Source organism: Ambystoma mexicanum, chromosome 10 (assembly GCF_040938575.1).
Source record: "Ambystoma mexicanum isolate Mex_15411 chromosome 10, UKY_AmexF1_1, whole genome shotgun sequence".
Taxonomy (NCBI): domain Eukaryota; kingdom Metazoa; phylum Chordata; class Amphibia; order Caudata; family Ambystomatidae; genus Ambystoma; species Ambystoma mexicanum.
In genome coordinates, this window is record NC_090932.1 from 1305254525 (window position 1) to 1305279876 (window position 25352).

Below are 25352 nucleotides of genomic sequence, written 5' to 3' on the forward strand. Positions count from 1 at the left end.
CATCGACTGGTAAAAGAGTTTATGAAAGGACTGTTCCGGTCGTTCCCGCTGGTGAAGGCCCCGGCACTTAACGTGGTGCTGACCAGGCTCATGGGGCCCCCATTCGAGCCGATGCACTCCTCACCGATGAAGGTTTTTGTCGTGGAAGACTGCATTCCTGGTGGCCATTACCTCCGCACGACGAGTGGGAGAGATCCAGGCCCTATCCTGCAAAGCACCGTACTTGACTTTCCATGCCTCGAGGGTGGTGCTTAGGACGCACCCCTCCTTTATGCCCAAGGTGCCGTCGGACTTCCATCTTAACGAGCCCCTGGTGTTACCTCTTTTCTTCCCGTCTCCTTTGTCGCCGGCCGTAAGGACTTTGCACTCGCTGGATGTGGATAGAGCGCTGAAGTTCTACGTGGACCGCACGAAGAGTTTTCGGAGGACATCACAGCTATTCGTGAACTTTGGACCTGTGAATCAAGGGAAGGCTCTCTTGAAGTCTATTTCCAGATGGCTCTCCGGCTGCATCATGCACTGCCACCGGTTGGCTAACCGACCGCTGCCAGGCCGTCCGAGAGCCCATTCGACCAGAGCGATCGCTGCTACCACGGCGTTCCTATCTGGTGTGCCCCTGCTGGACATCTGCAGGGCTGCTACATGGAGGTCGACGCACACCATCACGAGATTCTACTGCGTCGATCGGGATTCCAGGGAGGGGTCCAGGGTCGGCCAAGCAGTGCTGCGCAACCTGTTCGCTTAAGGTGAGCCTGGTGAGGAGGTAAGAGATGCTTAATGTTGAGTTTTTTGTATTGCTTAATGTTGAGCCTTTTGCCCCCCCCCCCCACGTGGTTGTGCATGTGTGTACTGCTATGTATTCTTACATTCATGAGCATGTGAATCCATGCCAGACCCCATGCTGGAGAAGGAACAAGTTACTTACCTGTAACTGTTGTTCTCCAGCATGGGTCTGGCATGGATTCACATGCGAACCCTCCCGCCTACCCCTCTGCGGCTCTTCACTTGGTCATACTGCCACTTCACGTGCTACCAAATCTGAAGGTGGCTGCCAGAGGCGGGGCTTAGGGAGACGGCAGTCATTGGCTGTGGTCAGTATGACGCAGAGATCAGTGATTGGTTACTACTACGAAAGACAGATCAGAAACGAAACTGATACTGATTTTTCTTTACCGAGGATTCCCAGCCTGACGACGGGGAATATTCATGAGCATGTGAATCCCTGCCAGACCCATGCTGGAGAACAACAGTTACAGGTAAGTAACTTGTTCCTTACTTTGCAGTGGTATTTACCCCATTCTCCCACATAGCTGAAATACAGCTTTTGTGGATTCTGAGATGTTGACCTATTTTGGTGGTTGTCATATTTCTGCTTTTTGTTGGTAGACTACCAAATAGACTGATTTTGTTTTGGCAATTGTCCAGCGATGGGATGTCTATAAAATCAGGGGGTTTCACCTGCTCCTGACTGCCGGTCTGCCCCTGTGCACACTTATGTGTGGTAGGGGCATGACAGTTTGATTTAGAAAGAGTGCTCTGTGCAGTCAGAGCAGTCTTTTTAAATCTGTCTTTTTTTCTAGGCGATGAATAGAAAAAGACCTATTCACTTAAGTCCATTATGGTGAACAGGAAAGACACTGATGTCTAGCCAAACCCAGCCAAGGTAGAGTAGCAGAGTTTTAGGGCTTAGACTATGGAGGATGTGCGAGTGGTTTAGGACTACGACACACACTGAGCACATCCAATAATTCAAGGTAAACGGAATACACAAATATTTATTAGGCCTTTAAAATACACTCTAAGCAATGAAAACCTTAGGTAAGTATTATCACACAACTACAATCATGTACATATACCATTGGGAGGTCTGCTAACCGAACCCCAATACTTTGTTTAGAAACAGTTCTGCACTTATTAGCAAAGTCGAGGGCAATACTGTAAATAACTGAAAGTGGAAACCTAGCTCTCTCAGATAAACCCTAGTTCTAAAAGTATCCATTGTCGGTTCTTTTCAGCCTCGCCCTCACCATGCAATGTTCAAGCTATCTCTTCCTTTACGTTCTACTTCTCTATGCCCTCGCCTTTCCATCTCAACTCTTTCCATCACTCTCTTCTCCTCCTACCCCGCCTCTTACTCCACTACTCTCTCCATTCACAAAACCTCCTGCAACCCCAGCTTTTAATACACTTCCTCTTCTCGCATATACCCCCAACACCTCTCTATTTCTCACTCAACGTCGCTGTGCTTCTACATCTTTTTCTATTGCTCTTTGGAATACTGTCTGTATGGAATTTCATTTACCTCTGACTTCTTCCTTTCTCAGTCTCCTCTTCTTGACCTCATCACCCTTACCAAAACCTGCATCCCTCACTTGGATTCTGCAACCCTTGCTGCCCTTCATGACACTGCCTACACCTTCACACGCTCTCCCCGCCTCACTGACAGGGGTTATGGTGTAGGTCTGTTTTAATCTTCCAAACTTCCTATCTCCTGCTTCGTCCTCACCCTCCATCTATTACTACTGTTACTAAGCACACATATCCCTCCTTCACGCTCTGACCTACACCACTTCTTTTTCACCTCCTGTGCTGAACTCGCCTTTCCATCCATTGGAGAAGCCTTCACTAACATAAACACTGCTCTCTACACTTCCTCCTCCTTATGCTACCCTCTTTCCACATTTGCTCCTAAATCCTACTCTTCAGAGCCCTACACTTACCTGCATCCTCAAAACAAAAATGTGGAGAAAGCTTCACACTTGGCAAAGGTTAACACACTCCTCCGATCTCCAACTCCTACCTAATTCCTCTTCAAAACAAATCCTCTGCCCGTGACTTCTATTTCTCTCATTTCATCTCAATCCTCCCAACCCAGGTGCCTCCAAAAATCCCTAAGCTCAATTCTCTCACCTGAAAATGCCTCCTCCATCTCCTCCATGTTCAGCAAATGATCTTGCTCTCTACTTTGCTTCAAATGTCTACCTTTCGCAGTACCCTCGCTACTTACCTTCTATCCCCCCTGCTCGCTTTTCTCCACCACTCCTACCCTTTTCTTCTGCTACTTTGTCTTCCTTTGCCCCACCAACCCTGGTGAGATTCTTGCCTTATTCCTCATCCTGACCCTTCCTGTGCCCCTTCTGTCCCTGCACATTGTAAAGCATATAGATCCCACTGTTGCTCCACATCTTACTTCCCTCTTCAACTCCTCTTTTCGCCTTGTAACACTTTTGTATAGGCGCATTATATATGCGATATATCATAATGCTACTTTTATGTCATCCTATAAGTCAGCTACTGTAATCCCTCTCCTTAAGAAACCAGGTCTCGTTCCGAACTGTCCTTCCTTCGTTCGTCCTGTCTATCTTGTACCACACCATTTAAATATTCTAGAGCAAGTAATATTCAATCCGACTCACTGAGTTCTTGATACGACCTCTGCATTATGACAAGACAGTTCTCCTCAATGTCAGCAACTTAATCTCTTCCACACGTAATGTAAACCATTCATCCATTCTTATTTTTCTCGACCTCTTTGCTGCCTTAGGTATTGTTGACCATTTCTGACCTTCTGTACATTACCTCTCCTTAGCATCATATATGAGGCCCTTGCTTGGTTTGTGCTTAATACCTTGTCCCTATAGACCTTACTCTTGGAATTCCCCAAGGGTCTGTCCTTGGTCCACTTCTCTTCACTCTGTATACTTCAGCTCTGGGCACCTCCTATCAACTCTTTGCTGACGACACTCAGATTATCTTCTCCCTTCCCTCCTTATCTGACGAGCTGTTGTCAAAAAGTCTATCTGTCTCTCTGCTATCAAATATTTGATGGCGTCTCACTCACTGATGCTCGACTCCATGAAGACCTGAAGTTCTCTACTTATCAGCCAAACAGACTTTGTTTTCCTCTTCCCCCTCTTATTCTCTCCTGAGTACCTTCCTTACTCGGTTTCCACTCGTACCTTTTGATGTCCTCTTTGCAGAGGCGCCACTATAAAAAGGCTGGACCCCCCCCACCGGCCTGCCTGCCTCTTAGGTGTTTGTTTTGGTGTGCCACCCCAGTGACCTCATCGGGCCACCCCTATGAACAATTTCTGGGGGCACCTCTGCCTCTTTGACCCATCTTACAACTTCTCACTCATCTCCAAATCTGCCACTGCAACCAGCCTCAACCATCTTCCTTTCAGCACTACTAAACAGTTCCTCTCCTCCTTAGTCCTTTCTAGCTCTGACAGCCTGCACACTTTTCAACCTTTTTCTCTTTACCTCTACCTCAGATTGGCTGGCTAACTATGAAACAAAGTTCCAAGTATAAACTGCTCATCATCTTCAACACAATCCATGGTCTTGCCCCTCCCTACCGATCTGCTCATCTCGCTTCCTACACTCCCCCTCGCTCGTTACCATCATCCTCTGCTCACCTCCTTGCCACTACTTTAGCCCCCTGCTATCCCTCTTGTTTCTGCTCTCTACCTCTCCTACTCCGAAATGCTCTTCCTCACCCTCTGCATACTACTCCAACTCTACCACTATTTAAATTTTACCACAAAACCCTCCTTTCTGAAGAACCGGTTTCCTAGCACTCTGCATTACTCCACCCTGCTTTCATCTCTCCCTACCCTCACCGACAACCCTACAGCTCTTTTCCATCACCCCTCCATCCTTAATTTAGCACTTCTGCCATCATCCCATTCCTATGTTATTCTGTCCTGTCCTCGTCCCTGGTTCGGTTTGTTTCCACCTTTCCCTGCAACAGCTGGTCTTCATGTCACATTCTCTCACCCCATGTTCAAGGACCTATGTCGTCCGCTCTTTTATCAATGCAAGGTTTTTTTTACACGTGTTTGTGCCAGAAGTGCATTGTTTTCCTGTGATTTCTAGAAATGAACATTAAAATAAAAAATAATCAATGAGTCCAGCCCTGCTAAGAATTGGGACCTGGTGCCATGCACTTTGGAGGAGGAATTATTATTGGCTTGTGAACAAGAGCTGCCGAAGCGAACAGTTGAGAGTAAATGTTCCAAAAGACCTCCACAGAACAGGCGACCTTCAGGACATGGTGAAGATGGTTTGCAGTGGGAGCCATTATGGTCAGGCGGCGACAGGCGATCCTCTTGGTGTGAGCAAAGGCGCAGACCCTGCACGGATTCTTCAGTCAGCAAGGATGAAACTCCAGGAGCAGGCGTCTTGTTATACAAGCTGAGGACACACGAAATTCAAAGGATGCACTTGGAACGCGACATTTGTAGCAAGGTAACCTAGGAGAGAGCTAGTCAGTCCACTGGTTGATCCAGGGACCCCTCTGAACGCTCAGACGGCACAGATCCTTGAACAGGGATAGTGAAAGGTAGTTCCCACCAGTCCAGGTGTCGCAGCACCAATGAAGGCCGCCTTGAAATCAGGAGAAAAGAGCAGGGCTTCACCTGGACTTGGCTGGAGGCATTGCTGGTGAGCTGCAATTGTCGTCCTTGGGTTTTAAGCAGGCTGCACTTCTTCATAAGGGTTTTTGCTCCAACAATGATCTATCAAACAACTTCCAAAATCTTCCTTTTATCATGGATATTGACTGGAGTTGCCCCCAAGTCCACCAATGATAAGGATCTACACCATTTAAACTGGCAGGCGCTGTCCAATCATGGACAGCCTCTGTCCATTACATATTCCCAGCAACAGACACTGTGGCTCGGATGTGGATTAGGTCCAGACAGACCCAGCTGCCACCTATGGCCACAAACACAGACCACGACTTTCCCCGGGAAAGCAGGAGCTTTGATCGGGAAAGGACTTTCCATACATGGAAATTCTGGACCCGAGAGGGCAGGAAGGTCAAACTACAAGATGGACAAAGGACAGGCACAAATCTTGGTGAAAGGCCATTTTGGGCTATATAATGGCATTATGCAGTAAAAATGCAAAAGTGCTTAAGTAAGTAGTTAAAAACCTAGAAGAAAAATATCCGCTACCAGCAGCCCAACCTGGACACATAATTGTAACCACAAAGTTACAGAAGGAAAAGTTATAAGGATACAAAATATCCAAACCACCTTTTACTTTAAGGTGATGTGTGCAGCTTTATAAATACATGAATTCCACTAACGGAGACAGGGCCTCCCAATACTGCTATTCTTATGGACTGATCAGTTTCCCCATAAAAGGGAGTACAAAAACAAGGGCAGTAAAACTGAGGGCTTTACTTACCTCTGAAGAGTCAAGTCAGGAAGCAGATAATAGTAAAAAGATAGGTTTTCCCATAGATTTTCATGGTAGGAAAGCAGCAAAAATAAAATATTTCCTTACACCGCTTCCCTGACCCAGTCTCTCGCCTCCTACACCATCCTTCCCTCAGGGGCCCATTCCCTCAAGCAGGCAAAAATACCCCTCTGAAGAAGGAAGGCTCTTTTGCAGCAAGGTTTATGCAGATCACAGCTACCCCGACCATGAAGAAATTCTTTAGGGAAATTGTCAGAGAAATGATCCTTCTGATTAGACCTATCATCTGAGGTGCAGGTTCCTTCCACAGTGATTCGATTGACCTTGATGGCCCCTATCGTGGAGCTGTCTCTACTAGGCACTTTTTAACCTCCACCTTTCCATCTGGTGGCATCAGCGGAGGAGGCACCTCCAGGTCCACCCAGTATGCTCCCTTGAGTTATTTGCCCCACAACGTGATAATGAGGAGACTTCTTCCATGAGAGGGTTATGGGCATAGTGGATTGTTTGAACCAACAGGAGGTCCCAATACCCGTAGATAGCGGTTAGATTCAGGAATACATTTCAACCGGATATTATCTCGGAGGGCAGGAGATCCTGGGACATGCCGAGTTCTGGACGAATAGTACAGGCTCATAAATGTAGTGAAAGTGCATAACATTCATGGTGGATCTGAAGGACGAGTTCGACACTTTGAGGACATTTTTATACTAGCTTTACTAAACTAAAAAATAAGGCTGATCATTCCCTATGACTAAAGGTAATACCCTACCTGTCTAAAGAAACGCAGAATGTCAGGAAGTCCAAAGTAATTGTCCTCCATTCAAGTTAACCCTCTCTGACTCTATAAGTAAAGTAAATCTAGGCCAAGCAAATTTCTTCCCTTTGTCTTCTCTTTATCCAGGTTTCTTGTTGCACTATATATTAAGATAGTCCATTCTGGTAGTCTATCTTATTGGATTGTGTATTTCTTCAAGACCACTTTTGGCTCTCGACATTGCTATGGTGCTCTCTCTGAAGTAGTTTTCCCTGCAAAAATGTCCCCTCTTCTTGGTATCACATACACGTTCTTCACAATTTTTTCTGGATGCAAAGTATCTTTATTTCCACTCTTTTAGGCTTTCTTTGTCCATTATACTCTCTGGGACTTGGGGATCTTATATCCTCTTCAATTGGGAGCTTATCTTTCCTTTCTCGTTATATGTATTAGGCCTTTCCATCTCAAACACCTCAACTTGGCACATACATAGGCCTTCTTCCCATGGTTTCTGTTCGCCACCTGGCCTGTTTAAATGTCTTTTCACTTGTTAACCTATTTGGGTCCTTCCACACTATTTTGATCTCAGTACTGGGACGAGTTTCTGTATCCATAAACTCCCGGCCTTTCTTTATCAGAGGATTTATTAATAGTTTACTTTTGATTTTTACAGTTCCAGCCATTCAGCTTTCTGGTTATGGTTTCGCCCTTAATACTAGGACCAATTACTTCATGTAAATGATTTCCTGGCGGCGTCCTCCTGTTCCTGAGTCCTCAGTACCTGATGTGGATAGGGGTTGCAGAGTTTGGCTCTCGCTCGGGTACTGCTTATCGCTCTCTTCGCTGTCCTTCGGTCTCCCCTTCTCTGCGTCAGATGTCTACTATCTGCATACGTTGGTGCTTGCAAGGGGTTCAGACTTCCTGTTGCGGGCTGTTCTTCAGGCGTTCTGCCCACCACTCTATATTTGTGGTCGTGCCACTACAAAGGACCCTTTCCTTCGCTTCTAGTTTATACAATTGTTAATGTTGTTCAATAATTATAATGCGCATCACATCAGCAGACCTCAGTGTGCAGGAAGAGGGAGGCAGGTCATAAGGAGGGAAAGAGATCAGACCAGGGATCCAACAGAACAAGCAGTACCAGTCATTGGAATTAAAAAAGTATGTTTTTAGTGCTTTCTTAAAACTGGTAATGCTGGGAAGGCTGCCAATGTGTGTGTGTGTGTGGAGGAGGTACCATGGTGTGGGGGCATAAACTTGTAAACGGGTGTCACCATAATTTGTGTAGTTTATGCCTGGGTACAAACATTTTGTTAGCTCTGTTGGAGCGGAGAGTGCACCTAATGGGGGCTTTGAGAAAGCGACTGGTGAGGTACCGAGGGGCCCTGTTGGCCAAGCATTTATAAGTGAAGGTAAGTATTTTGTGATGAATTTGATGGCGTACTGGGAGCCAGTGTAATCTTCTGTAATCGGAGATGTGATCCCGTGGACCAAGGTTGCAGACCGCTCTGACAGCCCCATTCTGGGCTGTTTGAAGACATTTCATGTTGTGTTTGGATGTGCCTGCCAAAAGGCTATTGCAGTAGTTGAGCCGTGAGTTAACCAGCGCTGTAGCCAAGGATGAGATGGGTATGGGTCAATTTGTCTGAGTAGCTTGTTAACACAGGCAGAGGAAGTTTTAACATGCAACACATTTTGTATCATAGGTAACCTGGAGTCTAGCACAACACCTAGTATTTTTACGGTAGGGCTTACTGGGATACACAGCTAAATATAGTGAAGCGATTATATCTTGAGTATCTCTTTTTTATTCGCTGACTAGAGCCAACAGTGATTGGCTCTGTTGTTTCCTTAATCAGTGCAAAGGAGTTGGCAGACATCCAATCTTAAATCAAGTTATAAGTATTGTTGATAAGATCAGAGTCATTGTCTAAATCTCCGGACAGCTCCAAGACCAGCTGGGTATCGTCGGCCGTGTGTATTTAATGCTGATGATATCCAGCAGGCCAAAAAGAGGATGCATGTATACGTTAAACAAGAGGCGAGAGGCAGGCGCCCTGTGGAAGACCTCACCACAGAATAGAAGCTCTGGTCGAGCTTGGAATCCACCAATAGCACCTCTAGCCCTTCTAGGGCCCAGAAATTGGGCAAACCAGGAAGTGGTCGACTTGGAACAGTTAATGCACCTAATCTTTCAAGTAGTAGAGATGATCGACCAAGTCGAATGCTGCATAGGTCCAATAACATAAGTAGCGCAACCCTTCCTCTATCGACAATTTCAGCCAGGTTTGCCCGCAGATCAAACATGACTATCTCTGTGTCGTGCATGGTACGGAATCCAGACTGACGAATACTGAGGAGACTGTTTTTTTCAACATGCTCTTGGGGCTGTAGATACACGCCTGTACCAAGAATTTTTTTAAAAAATTGATTGTAATTTGATTTGAGGCATTTGTGAAGCGCTTTTGCCCAAGGGCATCTTTGCACTCCTAGCAGGATGAAGTTCAAGAAACCAATTAGAAGAGAAAGGTTTCAAGGCCTTACGGAAAGCAAGGTGGTTAACTGTACATCTAAGAGAACGTGGTGGGGCATTCCACAGGCCAGCCGCTACCATGGAAAAAGAGCGATTTTCTTTTCTTTTTTTCTTTCCTTTATTTTTTTGCCCCACGCAGCTGTATTTCACCACGAGGATGGACAGCAGACAAGCATAGGCCGAATGCAATGCCCGTCTTGGGACTTAGGGCCAACATTTTGCCTGTAAATATTCAGAACCAAGTCCGTAGACAGCACAGTGGACAAAGCACAGGAACTTAAAATTAATGTGCTTGATCACCGGAAGCAAATGTAGTTGGATCAGAACAGGGGAGATGTGAGAGCAACGAGGAGTAGAAGTGGCAACCTTGCAGCGGAATTTTGGAGAACCTGAAGCGCAGTAAGGTGTACGCTGGTTGGGCCATAAAGAGGGAGTTGCAATAATCTGAAGAACCTTTATGGTTAAAAATGATTATTTTCATTCCCTCTCCCTTTCCTGTCTTTTAGTAGGCTGTTACATAATAGACTACTGCAAGTATAGAGGAAAGAGGCCTATGGAATATGAGTACAGTTATCACTGTGTTTAGTGACCTTTTGCATTCTTGGGTTTAAGGAGAAAGGGGCCTGTAGAGTGGGTAAATGCTCCGTTCTTTGTTGTGTGGTCTCTCATTGGACCATTGGTGCCTATCTGTACACAGTCTTTGGGTGTAGCTTATTATGACTTTCATTAGTTTGTACAAGTCTGCCTAAACCTCTTTCAGAATCCTACAGAACCGCTTTGCATTCAGAAATGCTTTCATCTGGACGATGTCCTATTTTAATGTTAGACAATTCAGTTTGTTTTCAGGTTGGTTTGTTTTTATGCTGGAATAAGGTTTGCCCCAGTAGAAGGCGTGGCTCCCCACAATGATAAATAATCTCTTGTGTCCCATCGAAAGCAGTGGTTGCCTTCCTCCTACCTCTGTATTTGGATGAACATTGCCATCCAGCACTGTAAACCTTTCATTGTTATGTCATCCAGCGATCATGCCCCCTCTTATTTTGTCTTTTTGCCTTTCAGGATGGCTCTATCTTACCCAAATGGATATGCACAAACTGCCAGGCTGAGTATGACTCTGACTCCATTGAAATGGCATTGGTGGAAGCATTGCAGAAGAAACTAATGGCCTTCATGCTGCAAGATCTGGTAAGAGGCTACCTATGGGGGAATAGGGGTAGTGTCATATGTGAAGAGCAACTGAGTCACGTGTACCATAAAAGTGCATCCTATGGTTTCAAGTGTCAGCTGAAAGTGTAGGAATAATACAAATCGGCTTCATTCACTGTCCGAGTTCCACCTTTTGAAACCCGTCCCCACAGATGATCACAGTAGTAGCCTTATTCTGTATCTCTTTTCTTCAATTGAATTGTTTCTTTTTAAGCTTTTTTTCTGATTGTTGATTAACAGTTTCTTTTTAATACGAAGAGTACCTGAGCAACCTCTTTGTTGTTGTTTTAAGTTCTGGTGAGATTTTAAATGTAATTTAAGGCAGGTTTTGTGGCTTTTAACCGGAGGATCATGCTACCTCCCCTGACAGTTTTACCATTGGCCCTTGTTTTATGTGACTGAAGGGACATGTGCACACTACAATTATGGTTCATATAGCACCTCGTAGCAGTGACCCACATTTTTTTTTTTTGGCCCTTCTATCGCAGCTAGCACAAGGGCATGTGTTTGGGATGGGGAAGTCTTGCGTTTTAGAAAGTGTTTGATAAGCCCATCTTGTTAGCATCTCCACTGCCAGATGATACTTCTGCTTAGATGAACTGTGGCGGATGGTGGTAGTCACGAGTTCCAAAGGCAGATTGAAATCTTCTGCCAAACATAGTGATTATCCGTTTCCAAAATAAGCTAGTGACCGCGCTTTAGGGTTTAATTTCAATTAGGGCATGTTGTCCTCTCTTTAAGCAAACTGCAGAAAAATATTTCATTTTTATAATATTTGATTGAGAAATTCTTGAAAACCATAAATCGTTCAGGCTGCTCATGGGGGGAAAAAGTAAATGTCATTTTTTTAATTGTATTTGGTCAAATTAAAGGGATTTTAGAAATTATCACAATTAGCGAGGCCAAATTGTTGACACGCCTGCAAAAAATGTACTGGCGTGATCACCATATTGCATAGGTATGCCATATTTACACCAAGCGGCGAACTGTTTACCTGCTTGAGCTAAACCCCTATATTAGCTACAATATAATCACTACAGAACACTGACTGTGCTTTTACGTCCCGTCCCCTTTCATCCTGTTAAGGATTTCTATCAAGCGACACACACCTTGGTCTCAGCCTAGTATGTAGCGCACAACTGAGATGCCTTTCTCCTTATTGTATGCAAATTCTATTTGAGATGCTACACAACTCACACCCCCTTTTTCAAATACCCTGGGTCACAATGGACCAGGAACCAGGCCGGTTGGTGAAAATTATATATTTTATTTATTTTTAAAATTTACAGGCGATCAGACCATTTTAATATGGGGCAGCAATCACCAATGGCGTGATAATAACGAAAATGGAATCACTGCACTTAACTAACCTTCTCCTATAACATATACAAAGCACAAGTCAATAGCACTTTTTGAATTAGGATAGATAGCACCCAAGGTAAGCTTTCCCCCTGCAATGTTCCCTCAACCCACAATTAGATTCTGAGTGAGCAGCAGGTAGTCAGGAATAAGGGGCAGAAAACAATCAAAATCTGACCTTCCCTCACAGATTAAGAGGCGAAAACAAATTTTAAACCCTTTGCCCATGAAATGACACTCGGAAATGGCAAATAAATAATGAATATGCAGTTAAAACTTTGAAGTAAATGTGACTTCTCACTAAGGCAACAATGCACAAACACCAGCAATCACAAGGCAATGGATCAACGAGAAGCATCCAATTTGAAAATGAGTAGAGTTAAAACATGCTGCCGCCAAATGACACGTTGGAAAACCTGCAGTTTACCTAATTCCTGTTTAAAATGCCATAAACGGTTTCTATGAAAAACAGGTGAACTACTCTGATTTGCAATGCACAAAAGTGAAAGGAGGTCTCTAGCTAAAAAACTGGATGAAATATGTAAGATAGAAAAAGGGACGATTTGAGTAAAATGAAGCCGTGAAATAGGAAAGAAGAACAGTGGAAACAAGAACAGTTTTACTTTAAACTAGACTATTCAGACTACACCGCCAAAGAGGGACACAGTAAGATCCAAGGTTGATTCGCAACTTCAACACTATCTCCCCAGCGTCCAACCCTAAGTGCAAACTAGTCTGATCACTCAAAATATGACGAAGGGCTTGGGATTTACACCAGACAAAATTAAGAGATGGCGCTAGCACTTAAAGTCAAGGACGGGTACACGGATAATTCTAACAGTTTCAACAAGTTACCAGGGTATAAATAGGACTGCTAGAGAGTGGGATAAGGACCAAGGCAAGGTAAGCTATGTGTTTCTGTGGGGTGGGGATTATACTCATTCCACTTTTGAGTGTTGGGATTTTTGGACAGTCAACAGGTTCTGGTCTCCAGGGCTCGGGTCACCAGCTAGCGGACTCTCCTGGCAACAGACAGCTGAGCAAGGTCTGGTCACCGGACGCTATGGCAGCTAGATGGCATGATTTCACCGGGCATGCAGTTAGTGGGCCGCACGCCAGTCTGATTTCAGGACCACTTTCCCCTTTTTGTTAGTGGGATATTAGTGTTTTTTCTGGATGAATGGCCTTGCTGGGAGAAAATCAGCCATGCTTTGGCCTTGCTGGAATAGGACTCAGCTATGCTTTGGCTTTGCAGTGAAATCTGGAATCAGGAAGATGAATGTAGCAGATCAGAAATGCAGCGCAGGAATGCCGTAGAGTGTCTCTAGAATTCCGCTAGGGGCTCTTATTTATAATGCATAGTGACATCACAGAATTATTGGTGGGCAGAACTGAGCTAGGCCTACATCCAAGAAGCAGATAGGACAATCAATGTTGGTTGCCCGACTCGAGGAGGAGTCCCAGTTTATAAGGTTGCATTTTATGAGTTAAAAAGACTTTCCACAGACCTTTTTGCCAAAAATCAGTCATAACAGAATTTACACATTTGTGGCACGGTAACAAATCACATGAGCAGATTATATATTTTACATAGAGCATAGGAGTCCAATCATCCCGGTCATGGGAACTTGTTTCGCCCTTCTACCAGCTCTTCGCACTTCGCAATGGCAACATGGATACTTTCCTTATAATACCCAATTTTCTGCCATTTCTATTCCCAAGGGGTCAGAGAATGCTACAATGTCTTAAATTATAAACCACAAAATCGCATTTAAACAGTGACATTTTCACATTTTTGCAGAGCCCTGCTGCAGAGATGAAAGTCTTCAAAGTTTATTTATAAAATAGTCTCTGGAAACCGATGGTCTGTATTGTTCCCCATATTTGGGCATAGCTCCCCAAGCTACGCCCTCAGTCCAAGGTTGTCACAGAGATTTCATTTGAAGCTTCTGGTGAAGTCACGAATAGGTGTGACATTTCACTTTGCACTTTGGTGTCCTAGAATTCTTTTGTACAAGGCTGGAGCACAGACAACAGTCTGTCCAACCTAGTAATTATCACTTGGGTGTCCTGGAAGTTTATGGTGGTTCCCTTTTTGTTTCTGATATCCTCTCTGGGCTAACATCCCCCCAACCCCATGCAGCCACTGCAGTTTGATTTAATTTTATTTATTTTTGGCTCTGAATTGGAAGAAAACAGGCTGAATAGAAACATCTCATACATGTATCTTCAGAGCGCAGTCCCCTTTCACATTGCTAGACAACGAGAAGTGTTTGTTCAACATTGTACTTTTTAAAAAGGCCTTTTTTTTCTTTAGTTGGCAAAACCCCTTTTGGCACATGTGGAGCAAATCCTGATTGGATTTATCTTTCAAATTCTTCCCCCCCCCCCCATCTGCCTTGCCAATAATGTCTTGCAGCCATAGTTCGTTTCTGGTAGGCAGCAGTTTTACTTGAACCACAGATGCACTGAGACTGACATAGCCCAGAGCTGGAGTTTCTTTGAATTACTGATCCTTGACACTTTAACTAAAAAAGTGATGCTGTTCCCGAGCAGTGGAAAATGAAGTTTCTTTGGCCCTCAAATTTGGCTTGACAGAGCCTGTCATTCAGTGGTCAAGCTTGGTTTTGCTGAAGCACAATGTGAATGTGGATAAGCATGGCAGGGTCTTATTAATAAAATATTGTGGTAAGGAATTAGAGGAAAAAGAGCATCAGAACGACATCATTTTAAAATGTGAATAATTCCCCTTTTCCATGGAGGTTTGGGCTGGCAGCAAAGCAGTGCTGCTTTTTCACTGTATTTCTTTTGTATATGTAAGAACACACGGGCATGCTTCTTCAGTGTGCCCCCTTGTTCCATCCTGCCCAATATGCGCTTGGCAAGATGCTGCAGCCATGTTTTTGTCGCTGCAAAATGCAGTTTTGAGGCCATGGTGCTCACAGGAGCCAGCGCAGCCATTTTGCTGGTGACTGCAGATGCACAGCTTGGTGATGTGGGGGGGGGGGGGAAGTACTGCCGAGTGGGTAAATATATCCCACAAATTCCCCCATCCAGCCCCCCCCCCCGACTCTTCTGAGATTCCGAATCGATGGAGAGTTGGGCTACTTATAACTGGAGTGACGGCCCTAAAGTCGGACAGGATATAATGGGCTGAAGGATCGAAATATGTGTACATTGGGTATTCCTGTCCTCCCTAATTCAATACTGCAATCACTTTTAAGCAGTTTATGATTTAAACCTTCCCAGGGACCCCATGCATTAGTGATAAATCCTAATCATGAGGTGAATAAACAACCATCAACTATGATTGGTTTTGTGGTAGCCTCTTTATTATTTTTGTGGCTATTCTTTTAAGTTTTTCTTAAAAAGAAATTGAGTGCTTTGGTTAAGAGACAACACAGAGAAACACCATGATTTTAACATGACATGGCGAAGTCAAAAACTGGTCAAAACTGTGTGCATAAACAAAGGCAAAGAAAGGCAAAGGTGAACAGTACAAAAGGTGCAATTCTTCTCAGGTCTGTACAATCATTATGCAATGACTCCTTGTGATTGTTATAATTGAACTTGAGGTATACACAGTATTACTTCATAAAGGTCACACCCTCGTACTTCCAATGCTGTGGAGTATTGTATTCAATTACTGTTTTTTTTCAATACATTCAAACAGACCAATAGAGTTAAGAAACATAAAGTCCTTTTGATGTAGGGCATAGATATTTAGTCCTAACCGGGCTACTGTAGACAGTGGCAGTTGTATCTGTCTATGTAGAAAGAATGGTCAGCAGAGGCTGATCCATGACCAAGAGAGACTGGGCAACATGGGATTCAGCAGGCGAGCAAAACAGGGTTTATTAGGTACGAGTCCTCCTTCCATCGGGGAGTGGTACGCCACGATCTGCTCGCTGTCTCCCGTTGGAGCGTGGAACGACACACCCAGCTTTCTCTTGGATCATCCTTCATGGTGTTGAGCGACACCCCCAGATTTTATTAGATATTTCCTTTCCTGGTCGCCAGGGAGGTCCTCCTTGGTAGTGAAGGCGCAACCAGTACGAATCTATTAAATAAGAACTGGTTACTTCATTTTCCCACTAACTGCCTTCCAATAGGGTTGGCAGCAGTGGGACACACATGCGTTCAATAATGACAATTGATAGTGAAGAAAAATACTCCGTTACATAATACTTATAAATCCATTGTTCCTTTCGGATTCTTCTTTTTCTTATTCTCGTGCTGCAGATGTCTCCTCTATTTGATTCTCTCTTGGCTCCTCAATTTTCTGCAAAGTGTGCCTAGGGTGACAACGCTTTAGCTGATTAATAGGGACCCATTTCTCTGTCAGTTCTCCTTTGGGGATGTGGATTCTGTAGGTGACGGGTGACATTTTATCTAAAATTTCAAAAAGACCCTGCCAGCTTCACAAAAATGTACGCTCTTTGGTCTGGTTCCTTTGGAAATTGTATAAGTAGACCCTGTTTCCTACTTGTATTCCTTTTTGGTTGTTTTTAAATCCTATTGAGTCTTCATAACCTCTGCAGATCTTTCCAGATTCTGCTGAGCCTACTCAAAAGCATTTTGAAGGTGATTTCTTAGATTCTCAACATACTCATGAGTTGTGGAGGTGTTTATCAGTGTCTGCTCTTGTGTTCTATAGAGCAGATGCTGTGGTAGCACCATCCTCCGTCCAGTCATCAGCTCAAATGGAGACATCTTGGTTGCAGAAGAAGGTGTAGATCTGATGGCCATAAGGAGAAGCGGTAATCGGATGTCCCAACTTGGCCCATAGTCTGCCGCAAACCTTTTTAGAATGCTCACAATGGTTTTATTGTACCTCTCAACTCCACCACTCGAGGCAGCCGGTATGCAATTTGAAGTTTCCTTTTTACCCCAAGTACCTCCCACATCTTTGTCATCACTTAGCTGGTGAAGTGACTACCTCGGGCTGACTCAATCCTTTGGGGTAGGCCAAAACGTGAGAAGATGTGGTTGATCATCAGGACAGCTGCTGTTTCTTCCTTGCAATTTGGTGCCGGGAGACATTCCACCCATTTGGTAAACAAGCATGTTACGGTTAACATGTACTTGTTCCCCCTAGAGGAGCGAATCATGGGCCTGATGAAATCTACTTGTAAATCTGACCAAGGCAGTGTCACCCCCCCTCTTCTGGAGGGGAGCTCGTTGTGTGAGTGATGTTGACTGAAATTGTGCATACACAAGACTCCCCTTTAAGTATTGGTAGAGGTCTTGCCCCATGTGTGGCCAGTATGCAACCTTTTGCAAGATTTCTAAAGTAGTGTGAAAACCCTCATGACCGGCTGTGGCGGCGTCATGGGTGAGACTAAGCATCAGGCTTCAGAATCAGATAGGTACCACCCACTGGTCACAGCCAGAGATGGATCTCCTTACCAACAAAGCGTCTTGGATTGCGAACATTTTTGGACATTTCATCAACACTCGGAGGTCCTCTTTCCCAATGTAGTCTGTATCAGTCAGGGGAAAGTTCTCAGGGTCCTCAATGTGTTGATAAAATTTACCAAGAATCGGATCCCCTTTTTTGTGCTGTGATAGAATCACCAACTGGGGTCTCCTTACTCCACTGGGCCGTTGAGAGTTGATTGTGAGAATTTGCCTGGGACCTAGTGATAGCAGTGACCTGGATTTCCCCCAACAGGGACTCTCGAGGATATCCCCCTGGATGGCTCTGGTTTTGGCCAGCTGATCAGCTAGGTCGTTTCCAGTTTTGTCTGGCCCCTCTATTCTGAAATTGTCACGATCTTGGCCTTTCGCGGAGGTAGCACGTACACCTACCTCCCCGTTGGGTCTTGGGGCCTGGGGTGTTGACAACATAGGCTTCCGCGACCCTCTGGGGAAAGAGGGTTAGGGTCCGCTGGTTGGTTAGGTTGGGGTGGTTAGGAAAACCGGATAACAAGGTAGGAAAGGGAAAGAGTAGGGATAAGGGAAAGCTGAGTGGTTCAGATGTGTTGCCCCTCCTCGGGTTTTGTTAAGCAGTTGACACTTTGCCCTGCACTCCTTCACTAGATTACACCAATGACAAGTACGCTTTCTAGCAGTATGAATATTACAGCATACCCACTGATTTGCAGAACATAAGATCACCACACATTGAATCACATTACAATAACGTAACAAGGAAAAGCACTTAGCTTCGGTTGTCAGCAGGAGACTCGGGGTTAATTCACCAATGTTCTATCTTGCTGTGCGAACAACGGAACTCTGCTACAAGAACCAAAAAACAGGAGTGAGCGTACACATATGCTTAAGAAACAGATCACACAGTGACATGCCGGGTTCCCATTTAAGTTTAGACCAGGCATGAATAACTTCTGTCTGCGCTTCGGCTCGCAAAGCAGCGAATGAACAGCGCCGGTGCTCCGTTATTGAATTGACTGTGCCGGAATTCCGGCCGTAAGGTTTGCAGGGGTTAAAGTTTCGGAAAACCGGACTCCGCGCTTTGCTACTTGGCGTGGAGCTGCGCGGCTTCAAGTAATCACAATGCCGGACTCCGAAACGCTGCCTCTGAATGTGAAGCGTGATTCACTCTGAACGAGTGTTAGGAAAGCGACAAGGAATTAAGTGCACTTATCTGTAGGACTCAGCGGGGCCTGCAGCGTTCGCAGGCGGGGTGTGGCCCCGCTGATAGCTGCCTGCAGGAGCCCACTGGAAACACGTCTTGCCTCTTCAAGATCCCGTAGCGCAAGCGGCGCTCCACGTGTTCCTGGCGCGCATGCGCGTTCTGCAGGGCGGGGTCCAGAAGCCTCCCGGTGACTCTCCTGCACACGAGGCTGCTGGGAAATGTAGTCCGGTTCCTCCTTTCCTTGTTTTGAAGGGCTAGGGGGCTGGTTTGCCCACACCTAGCCCTTTGCCTGCAAAGGACACAAAGCAAAGTCCTAAAATAAAGGGGTTTTAACCTCTGTGTCACTCTTTTCCCGCGATTGCCACCACTCGCATTACTTTGGTGCTGCATGCTCCCTCCAGCCACCTGTGGTATCCTCACAGAAATGACCCTAGATCTTCTTCCAATAGATTGTCATCCCAGTAGAGGAGACCAGATCATCAATATTTTGGATTAGCTTGCCATGTTTCAGCGGTTTGTTGTTTGCACATAGCATGCCTCTGGTTTTCCAATTAACCCTTTAAGTGCCATGGGTATTTCTCCCCAGTGCCAGGGCCTTTTTTGATAATTTTGGTATGTGGCCATTCAATGGCTTGTAACTTTTGTTACATGAGATATCTCGGCCAAATTTGGCTCCTTTTTTTCCCACATGTAGGCGGTCGTAACGCCACCCAGGAATCCCAATTGCTGTAGGGGGGTGAGAGAAAATAAGGAATAAGTGTGAAACTTTTGGGTTTTTTCAAAAAATGCCAATAAAATGATGTACAAAGAAGCCTGTGGTTTTTTCCTTGTAAGAGCTAGGAACAAATGGTTTGCTGTGCTGAGTTCCCCAATGTCGTGGCTTTCAGGAACAGGTTGAGTGGAAATGGAAAAAAATTATTTTGATGGGGTTATCAACCGTTTTGTGAGAGGTAGGCGATTTTTGCCATTTTTGCCAATTGGACATGCATGGACAGAATGGAAGAAAAGAACAGGAAAGCCAAATTGGACGACAGAAAGGCATATATTTCTGAAAAGTAGACAGAATTCCAAGTTTAGGAAGGGGTGATTTGCATAGGTCAGGCAACAACTAGGTAGGGGAAACTGCCATTGAATGGGGGAAAAGCGGGAAAATGACTGAAAAAAAGGTATGTGTTGGACATGGTTGGCTTGGTACGGCAATGGCTTCTATGAATTTTGAGAAAAGCAATGCTCTGCTACATTCCCCCCGACTCTTGCAGTTAGGAGAGCATACCATTTTTGTAGTGTTTTTACAAAACAAGCCAAACACTGAGCCATGGTACACAGGAGTTTTACGCTCACGGCCTGACCAGACGCACTTAGCATGTGTAAATTGGGAAAACCAATGTGGTGAGGAATGGCAGCCATACATTTTTTGAAAGAGCACAGGCAGACCTTTTCAAGGGTAGGTGACTTGTGCAGGTTACAAAAGTGTATTGTGGCTAAAGCAGCGACTAAATGTAGGTCACATTTGGGAAAAGAAAGGGTTGTGAGACAAAGGGCACCAGCAAATGGGTCAAAACATTATGAAAACCACACAAACACAACACATGGCCTACCGTCCCGCGTTCCCACAGGTGTCCCGATGAAAACGGTACCTCACATGTGTGGGTGCACCTACCTGGCCACCAAGGGGAAAGCCTAAAACACAAGTAACCCCAAGTCTGTTTTCAGAGGGAAATCTCAGACATTCTGCCGACCGGCACAACGTACAGATATGGGCCTCGGGTGTCCAAGCCACCGAGGAAAACAGGGAACCCCATGCATTTCCGAAAAGAGGACACCCGTGGGAATCCGCAGAGGTATGATTTGCGCACATCGGCCCAGATTTTATTACCCAGACACCCCTGCAAAGTCCGAAATGTGCCCCGGACTTTGCGGGGGTGTCTGGGTAATAAATTGCCAGCCAGGTAGGTGCACCCACACATGCGAGGTACCTTTTTCGTCGGGACACCTGTGGGAACACGAGAAGGTATGACATCTGCTGTTGGCGACGTGTTTCGGTGATTGGCCACAGGGAAATGTCTCTGAAATTGGCCGGAAATGAAGACAATTCTCAGACATTTCGCTCTGGCCACCCACCGAAACACACTGCCAGCAACACGTGGCCTACCTTCCCGCGTCCCCAAACATGTGTGGGTGCACCTACCGGGGGCGCAAAAGGAAAAAGGTAACCGACTGGGAATCCCAAGCCATTCGCCACTGCCCATTTTGTTCATGTGGGCAACCTACAGATTTGGGCCTAGGGTGTCGAAGCCAGCAAGGGAAACGGGGAACCCCATGCATTTCCCAAAAGAGGACACCCGTGGGAATCCACAGAGATCTGCCTTGCGCAAATTGCCCCAGTTTTTATTAGCCACAATCCCCGACAAAGTGTGATATTTGGTGGGGAAAAAACACAATGTTCACTTTGTCTGGGGTTCTGGGTAATAAATTCTGGGCCGCTTCGCGCAAGTCAGACCTCTGTGCATTCCCACGGGTGTCCTCTTTTGGGAAATGCATGGGGTTTCCTGTTTTCCTTGCTGGCTTCGACACCCTAGGCCCAAATCTGTAGGTTGCCCACATGAACAAATTGTGCTGTGGCGAAAGGCTTGGGGTTACCAGCGGGTTACCCTTTTCCTTTTGCGCCCACGGTAGGTGCACCCACACATGCGAGGTACCTTTTTCGTCGGGACACCTGCCTATCTGCCGCCAGGAAGGGGGCCCCCCAGGGAGGGTTGCATGAGGTGGGGCCCTCATATGTGGTGTCCTTGGAAAGGGGTGAAAGTCCCCTTTCCAGGGACACCACTTTTTGATCCATCCCTGGTGGTCCAGTGGGCCCCAGGGCCCCAAACCCCCTTCCACCTCCCCTCGATTTTTTTTTATTTTTTTTTATTTCACCCCTGGGGGCAGTGATCTGCCCCCAGGGGTCCCTGGTGCTGTGGCCCCATGCTTTGGGGCCACGGGGGAAGGGGGCGGCTTACCTAGTAAGCAGCCCTCCCCTCCCCCCGCCTCACAAACGGATCTTCATTTGATCCGTGACGTTGCTGCCCGCGGATCGAGGCGCCCTGCGCCCGATCCGCGGGCAGCAATGCCACACAATTGGTATTGTTGGAAAGGGGAGAATCTCCTCTTTCCAACGATACCTGCCTCGATCTCCGGCTTGAAATACAGCCGGAGATCGAGGCTGACAAAGAAGGGCACTCGCCTTCTTTATCCACCGCAGCAGCCGAAAATGGCTGCTGCGGTGGATTTACTTTCAGTTTCACGCCGACGTGCTTTACGCACGCCGACGTGAAACTGAAGGTAATCCAGCCCCCTGGCAGTGAGGGGGGACCTCCCCCTCACATAGCCCGGGGGGTGGATTACAGTTTTGAGCGATCCCTGCTTTGCAGGGATCGCTCAAAACAAGGTGCTGAAAAAGACGAGCTATCTCGTCCTTGGCACTACGTGTGCACTGTAAAGGTCGAGATACCTCGTCCTTGGCACTTAAAGGGTTAACCAGGTGCTCCACAAACCCGTTCCGGACATAATCTGAATCAGTGATTATGACCAGTTCGTGAAGTTTGTGTTGGACGGCAGTGAGGATGGCCTGATGAACTGCCATCAACTCCGCCACCTGACTACTGTGGGGACCGATTTTGTACCCCGCGGAGGGCTCCGGGGCATCATTCACCCAGGCATTCCCAACGCCGGCCACCAGTTCCTTTTCCCTATTGTCAACATGGTAGGAGCACCCGTCCACATAAACTGTGGGCATTCCCTTGCACTTGTCTTCTTCATATACTTTGTGTGGGGAATTCAGGTACGCCTTCATGTTGTCCTGGGTTTTAAGACTTTCGTCCTCAAGACAATTTTCTCTGGCACAATCATGCAAGTCAGCCAGACCTTGCGCAAGGGGACTCTTCCTGTTTTGGTCATATCTGACCTCCACAGGAAAGCCTTGCATTGACGGAATCCAGGAAGTAATTCTGGAATTACACGCATTTCCGCCCCTGATGCTGTCACTTTGGATGTATTGCAAAGGCTGGTGTGGAGTCTCCACTATGTGTTCCCGCTGGATAAAGGGGCAGTCATTTTTCAATGCCCACACCGTTCCCAGGAGTGCTTTCTCACAATCGTTGAATTTTTCCTCCGCAGAGGATAAAGTCTTGCGTGCATAGGAGATGACTTTATTGACCTTGTCATACTTTTGATACAATACTGCTGTCAAGCATGTATTCGAGAAGCCCGTCTCCAAGAAGAACTTGTTTCTGGCAGGGTAAGCTAGACAAGGCGCTTGTGAGAGGCTTCTTTTGAGTTGCTTTACTGCCTTGGCTTGTTCTGGACTTCACTCCCACTTGACCAACAGAGGGATCAGGGGGTCTTGTGATCGCTGTGTAATCCTCAATGAACTTCCTACTGTAATTAGTCAGTCCAAGAAGGCTTCTTAGCTCATGCAGAGTTGTAGGGTCTTTGTTTTAGGAGTGCTTCCACTTTCTTCTCCTGGGGACAGAGATCCTCAGGAGTTATTTCATGTCCCAAGAAGTTGACACAGGTTCTGCACCACTGCACCTTTTAGAACTATAGTTTTGCTCTGGCAACCCTCAACTGTGTCAGAACATAACGGATTTCTGCTATGTGTTCCTCCACAGTTGAGATTTTTATCAGTACATCATCCACATAGGCCAGGTTACCCCTTTCACCTAAGTCAGGCATGGCCTTATTGAGGAAGATGTTGAATTCGTTCCTGGAGTTGATGTATCCGGGGTGAGTCCGGGTCCAGGTGTACTGCTGCCCCCCGAAGGTAAAGGACATCTTGTATTGGTCCTCCCTACTGACGGCACGGTCCAGTACCCATTGGTCAGGTCAATGGCAGTGTATACTTTTGACGCCCTGGATCTGGGCCAGTCCCTGGTCAACGTAGGGGAGAGGCCATCAGGACATGTGGACCTGTTTATTCAGCGCCCTCAGGTCGGCACAGTCTCCACTGGCCATTCGGTTTTAAAATCGCAAGCACCGGAATATTAAAGGTGCTGTACTGGACGAATTATCCCACGGGACTCAAGATTTTTGATGATTTCCGTCAGGGACTCCATGGATGCGAGAGGAAAGCGTTATTGCTTTACAAACACTGGAGTCATTCTAGGGTCCGTGGGAATTGTATGGGTTTCGGTGCGACCACAGTCATACGAGTTCAACGGAAAGAGATCTTGAAAATCTAAGAACACCTGTTTCGACTTTTGCTTTTGCTCCCGAGTCTCGCAGGTATCAGCTAGGTTGACCTGCTCTTCAACAATTTGCCTGAAGCCTGGAATGACTTCCGGTTTTGCTATCTCAGCGACCTGGAAGATCACCTCATCCTGCCTGATGTCACAGGTCACCTCTTCCTCACTGTAAGTGCAGGAAGAGTACACCAGGAAATTTCCCCCCTTGCCGGGTGAAGATCCTGTCTGGTGGTAAGTGATTGTCACTGTCAAAACAGTCATTGGGGATTGGTCCTATCGGTTAATTTCCTAGATCCATGGAAAAATGTCGATCATGAACTGCCATTCCAATAATGGTGTCTGCGGCCAGAGTGATAATCCTAGGGTCGCTGTTATCCATCAATATTGGAATGGTGTTGTGTTGTACATTGACTAATGGGATTGGGTTTAACCCCAACCCCTGCTGTTGGAGATGGGCATTGAGGTGTACATATGCGTCAGGATTTTGCAGTTTCTGTCCTCTTTTCATTTTTAATTCATGTGGGACTAGTCGGGTCTGTCCTGGGATGGTGACCTCTCCAATATGAACCTCAACTGCATACGGCAGCAATTGGGCTGACCGAAATGCTTTTTTTGCATCATCAAGGTCCATGGGACCAGGCTTTTTAATTTATCAGGTCCAAATTAATGGGAAAATGATTGAGAATGTCACTGCCTAAAATAGAATGCAGCAAGGACATCTCGCACAACCCAACAATTATGTTCTATGCTTTTGTTTCCTATAGAAATTTGCAGCATACACCTGCTCTGTAGGAGATGTTTGGAATTGGGAGTTTCCAGGCCCATTTTCCACTTATTAATCAATTTAAATGTGTGAATGACTGGATCTTTTGGGAGCTTTCGGAACATGGCTTTGCTGATGAAGCTCTTACCGTTGTTCACGCACATTCGGGCGAGAACAGACTCCTTCCCCTCATTTAACTGAATGGGGTTGAACAACTGTTATCTAATTTTCTGAATATCAGCTAAACTTTGAGCTAGTTTCTTATCACTTTTGACTACATAATTGGCATTTGCAGATTGTGAATCAGTATAAAATTTCAAAGTATTTCCTTCTAAGGTTGATTTTCAAGAATGGAGAGGCGTTCCCATCACCAGTTTGTTGTCCTGCAGCAGTTACTGTCACGTCAGGTATTTGATTGTTCTGGAAATGAAACTCCTTATGATCAGGTTTTTGTTCAACCATGTGGCATGTGCCATTTAAACTAACATGGTTGACACTCTGTTTTAATTCTTTTGGCCTGTTAGTCCAGAGGACCTTGTTCACACAGTCTATTAGGGGGGGGGACAACCTGCGCAGTCACGACTATGGCCAGCTATTTCACTTTGTGTCACACAATTTTTATTTCCAAATCCGCTCTCCCCTCGACTGGAATTTCATTCCCCTCGAATTTCTGGAGTTGTCCAGGAAGAGGGGTGAGAGGGATC

General features: G+C 45.9%; 1 protein-coding gene across 2 annotated transcripts in view; it reads left to right on the plus strand.

The window, feature by feature from the left end:
• The window catches only part of POLE (DNA polymerase epsilon, catalytic subunit), an 867587-nt gene that overhangs the window by 729218 nt on the left and 113017 nt on the right, over positions 1-25352 (plus strand). For both annotated transcript variants that reach the window (XM_069619327.1, XM_069619326.1), the window contains exon 47: positions 10557-10682. In XM_069619327.1, the coding sequence (XP_069475428.1) occupies positions 10557-10682 (126 nt within the window). The remainder of the gene's footprint in view (positions 1-10556; positions 10683-25352) is intronic.